General features: G+C 40.0%; 1 protein-coding gene across 1 annotated transcript in view; it reads left to right on the top strand.

Moving 5' to 3' along the window:
- The window catches only part of smarca1 (SWI/SNF related, matrix associated, actin dependent regulator of chromatin, subfamily a, member 1), a 13,512-nt gene extending 8,924 nt beyond the window's left edge, over positions 1 to 4,588 (top strand). The window contains exons 21-24 of the mRNA XM_046839096.1: positions 91 to 209; positions 2,660 to 2,872; positions 3,036 to 3,146; positions 3,364 to 4,588. Of these exons, the coding sequence (XP_046695052.1) occupies positions 91 to 209; positions 2,660 to 2,872; positions 3,036 to 3,146; positions 3,364 to 3,423 (503 nt within the window). The 3' untranslated portion in view covers positions 3,424 to 4,588. The remainder of the gene's footprint in view (positions 1 to 90; positions 210 to 2,659; positions 2,873 to 3,035; positions 3,147 to 3,363) is intronic.
- The last annotated feature ends 351 nt before the right edge of the window (positions 4,589 to 4,939 follow it).

Genomic DNA, 4,939 nt, shown 5'->3' with positions numbered 1-4,939 from the left:
ACACACACACACACACTAAAGGTGTATAAATATAATAAAAATAACATTTGAAAAGGTTTCGTGTGTGTGTGTGTGTGTGTGTGTGTGTGTGTGTGTTCTGGGAGCGCTGTAATGAGCTACAGGACATTGAGAGGATCATGGCTCAGATTGAGAGAGGAGAAGCTCGAATCCAGAGACGCATCAGCATTAAAAAAGCTCTTGATGTGAAGGTCAGGATAAAACATCACTATACTGACATAATCACTCCTACCTCATCATCACTCCTACCTCATCATCACTCCTACTTCATCTTCACTCCTACCTCATCATCACTCCTACTTCATCTTCACTCCTACTTCATCTTCACTCCTACCTCATCATCACTCCTACCTCATCATCACTCCTACTTCATCTTCACTCCTACCTCATCATCACTCCTACTTCATCTTCACTCCTACTTCATCTTCACTACCTCATCATCACTCCTACTTCATCTTCACTCCCACCTCATCATCACTCCTACTTCATCTTCACTCCTACTTCATCTTCACTCCTACCTCATCATCACCCTACTTCATCTTCACCCTACTTCATCTTTACTCCTACTTCATCTTCACTCCTACCTCATTATCACTCCTACTTCATCTTCACTCCTACCTCATCATCACCCTACTTCATCTTCATCCTACTTCATCTTCACTCCCACCTCATCTTCACTCCTACCTTATCATCACTCCTACTTCATCTTCACCCTACTTCATCTTCACTCCTACTTCATCTTCATCTACCTCATCACTCCTACCTAGTCATCACCCTACTTCATCTTCACTTCTACCTAGTCATCACTCCTACTCATCTTCACTCCTACTTCATCTTCACTCCTACCTCATCATCACCCTACTTCATCTTCACCTACTTCATCTTCACTCCTACCTCATCTTCACCCTACCTTATCATCACTCCTACTTCATCATCACTCCTACTTCATCTTCACCTACTTCATCTTCACTCCTACCTAGTCATCACCCTACTTCATCTTCACTTCTACCCAGTCATCACTCCTACTTCATCTTCACTCCTACTTCATCTTCACTCCTACCTCATCATCACCCTACTTCATCTTCACTCTACTTCATCTTCACTACCTCATCATCACCCTACTCATCTTCACCCTACCTCATCATCACCCTACTTCATCTTCACTCCACCTCATCATCACCCTACTCATCTTCACCCTACTCATCTTCACTCCTACCTCATCATCTCCTACTTCATCTTCACTCCTACTTCATCTTCACTTCACCTCATCATCACTCCTACTTCATCTTCACTCCTACCTCATCATCACTCCTACTTCATCTTCACTCCTACCTCATCATCACTCCTACCTCATATTCACCCTACTTCATCTTCACTTCACCTCATCATCACCCTACTCATCTTCACTCCTACCTCATCATCACCCTACTTCATCTTCACTCCCACCTCATCTTCACTCCTACCTCATCATCACTCCTACCTCATCTTCACTTCTACTTCATCTTCACTCCTACCTTATCATCACTCCTACTTCATCTTCACTCCTACTTCATCTTCACTCCACCTCATCACTCCCACCTCATCTTCACTCCTACTTCATCTTCACTCCTACCTCATCATCACCCTACCTTATCATCACTCCTACTTCATCTTTACTCCTACTTCATCTTCACTCCTACTTCATCTTCACTCCTACCTCATCACTCCCACCTCATCTTCACCCTACTCATCTTCACCCCACCTCATCATCACTCCTACCTTATCATCACCCTACTTCATCTTCACTCCTACCTCATCACTCCTACCTCATCAATCCTACCTCATCATCACTCCCACCTCATCATCACCCTACTTCATCTTCACTCTACTTCATCTTCACTCCTACCTCATCATCACTCCTACTTCATCTTCACTTCTTCTTCATCTTCACTCCTACCTTATCATCACTCCTACCTTATCATCACCCTACTTCATCTTCACTCCTACTTCATCTTCACTCCTACCTCATCACTCCTACCTCATCTTCACTCCTACTTCATCTTCACTCCTACTTCATCATCACTCCACCTTATCATCACCCTACTTCATCTTTACTCCTACTTCATCTTCACTCCTACTTCATCTTCACTCCTACCTCATCACTCCTACCTCATCTTCACTCCTACTTCATCTTCACTCCTACCTCATCATCACCCTACTCATCTTCACCCTACTCATCTTCACTTCTACTTCATCTTCATCCTACCTCATCACTCCTACTTCATCTTCACCCTACCTCATCTTCACTCCTCATCATCACTCCTACTTCATCTTCACTCCTACTCATCATCACTCCTACCTCATCATCACTCCTGCCTCATCATCACTCTACCTCATCACTCCTACCTCATCATCACTCCTACCTCATCACTCCTGCCTTATCATCACTCCTACCTTATCATCACTCCTACCTCATCACTCCTACCTCATCATCACTCCTACCTCATCATCACTCCTGCCTTATCATCACTCCTACCTCATCTTCACTCCTACCTCATCTTCACTCCTACCTCATCATCTACCTCATCACTCCTGCCTGACTCAGTGTGTGTGTGTGTGTGTGTGTGTGTGTGTGTGTGTGTGTGTGTGTGTGTGTGTGTAGATAGCACGGTATAAAGCTCCATTCCACCAGTTGCGTATTCAGTACGGCACTAATAAAGGGAAGAACTATACGGAGGAGGAGGATCGCTTCCTGATCTGCATGCTGCACAAGATGGGCTTCGATAAGGAGAACGTGTATGAGGAGCTGCGGCAGTGTGTGAGGAACACACCTCAGTTCCGCTTCGACTGGTTCATCAAGTCCAGGACGGCCATGGTTAGTGTGTGTGTGTGTGTGTGTGTGTGTGTGTGTGTGTGTGTGAGAGAGAGAATTTGTGTGTCTACCTCTGAATTCAGTTTAACAAAATGTGTTCTATTATGATTGATTTGTTTAGTAGTTTATTGTGTGTGTGTGTGTGTGTGTGTGTGTGTGTTCTCAGGAGCTTCAAAGACGCTGTAACACACTCATCTCACTGATTGAGAAAGAAAACACAGAGATCGAGGAGAAAGAAAAAGCGGAGAAAAAGAAAAGAGCTCCCAAAGGACAATCAGTAACGTCTTCTCTTCTCCTCTCTTCTCTTCTCTTCTCTTCTCTTCTCTTCTCTTCTCTTCTCTTCTCTTCTCTTCTCTTCTCTCTTCTCTTCTCTTCTCTTCTCTTCTCTTCTCTTCTCTTTATTTTCTCTTTATTAATTATATACATATTGTGTAGATATGGTATTAATTTCCTCGTTCTTTCTCTCCCTCTCTCTCCCTTTTTTCTTTTTTCAGGCGCACAAGCGTAAAGCTGAAACGTCCTCTGACAGGAAGGAGAAAAAGTCAAAGCCCTGATTTGAGGATATTTTTCTTTTCTTGATGTTTGTTTCAGTAACGAGTACGAAGCAGCAGCACCACACAAAACTGTCATGTTCTATTCAGTGAAGTTCTGCTTTATCTCCAGAGCACAGGAGAAAATTATACCAAAAACCCTGATTTATTTCTTTGAGTTCCTGTTTCTCAACTGTTTCTCACCTGTTTCTCACCTGTTTCTCACTTTTTTTTTCTCTGTAAGAAAAGTTTAGTGCACTTTTTTTTTATCATTTCTTATCAAATACATTGATGTATTTATCACATGCTGACATGCAATTCCAGGGTTTTATCATATCCTTTTTATCTGTTTTTATACGATACAGTATTTTTCTCACGTTCTCTGTGTTGGCTTTATAAGTCTGCAGCGTTTGGGTACAAGTTTTTGCTAATGGCCCAGTTATTTCTGATAGAACTTTAAAATGATGAGTTTAATGCAAACTCCGGTGTTTTATAATAAATTTACACCATTTGGCCTTATCCAAAGCGACTTACAATCATCTCACTTATACACCTGAGCAGGTGAGGGTCGAGGGCCTTGCTCAGGGGCCCAGCAGTGGCAGCCTGGTGTTACTGGGATTTGAATTAATGACCTTCCTATCAGAAGTCCATCATCTTAAACTTTCAGCTAATCAAGTTTCAACAACCTGAGCATCATTTGTTCTGTGATTTGGAGTGCGTATACATATATTTTTTATAATCATTTTTAAGTTGTCTTGTTACTGTACATAAACCTGATGAATCATTCATACTTTTAAAATTAATAATCAATGAAAAAAAAAAAAAGTGTCCAAATTAAAAAAGCGACTTGCACTAGCCTTATATTAAGTTGCTACCACTACTAGCTACTGAATATCTTTTATATTATGGATTAAGTCTAAATATTTCTCCAGACGTCAATATTGAGATTTTATTTCAACTTCTGGAGAAAAATTGTAACTACACTATAGTAACTTACTATTGTAAAAACAAAACCAGCCACAAAAACAAATCTATAATCCGATTTCGATCCTGTGAAGAGTTCTGACTAAAACACCAACAAAACTCTTAAAAGATTATTCACACTTTACATCTAACATGAATCCAGACTCTGTACATCTTTATATTCATCTGAATTCAGTGTTATTAAAACAAGAATCATAAATGATAATTTTACGTGTTTTCTTTCTTGTGTTTGTGTTTGCTGATCATTTTTAATAACACTAGCATCAACTTTACTGCAGTTTTTTTTTATTAACTTTGGGATTTTTACATAAAAAATTGGTTTGTGCATAAATACAGTAATTATAAAAACAAAAAAAGACAAATTTGATGTGGAATAAAAGAAAAAAAACATTTGGTTTAGCTGTTGTGGAACACTAGCTAACACAAGCTAACACAAGCTATCATTTGTAATAAAATTTTGGAAAAAAGTTGTTGTGTGTAAGATTGAAACTTGTGTTTTTCCACATCGCAATAAAAAAGTTTTATAGGAAAAGGTTTTATAGTATTTGAACTAATA

The sequence above is a fragment of the Silurus meridionalis genome, chromosome 25 (genome assembly GCF_014805685.1).
Source record: "Silurus meridionalis isolate SWU-2019-XX chromosome 25, ASM1480568v1, whole genome shotgun sequence".
NCBI lineage: Eukaryota > Metazoa > Chordata > Actinopteri > Siluriformes > Siluridae > Silurus > Silurus meridionalis.
Note: the sequence above shows the minus strand (reverse complement) of the source record. Positions and strands in the feature narration are given on the sequence as shown.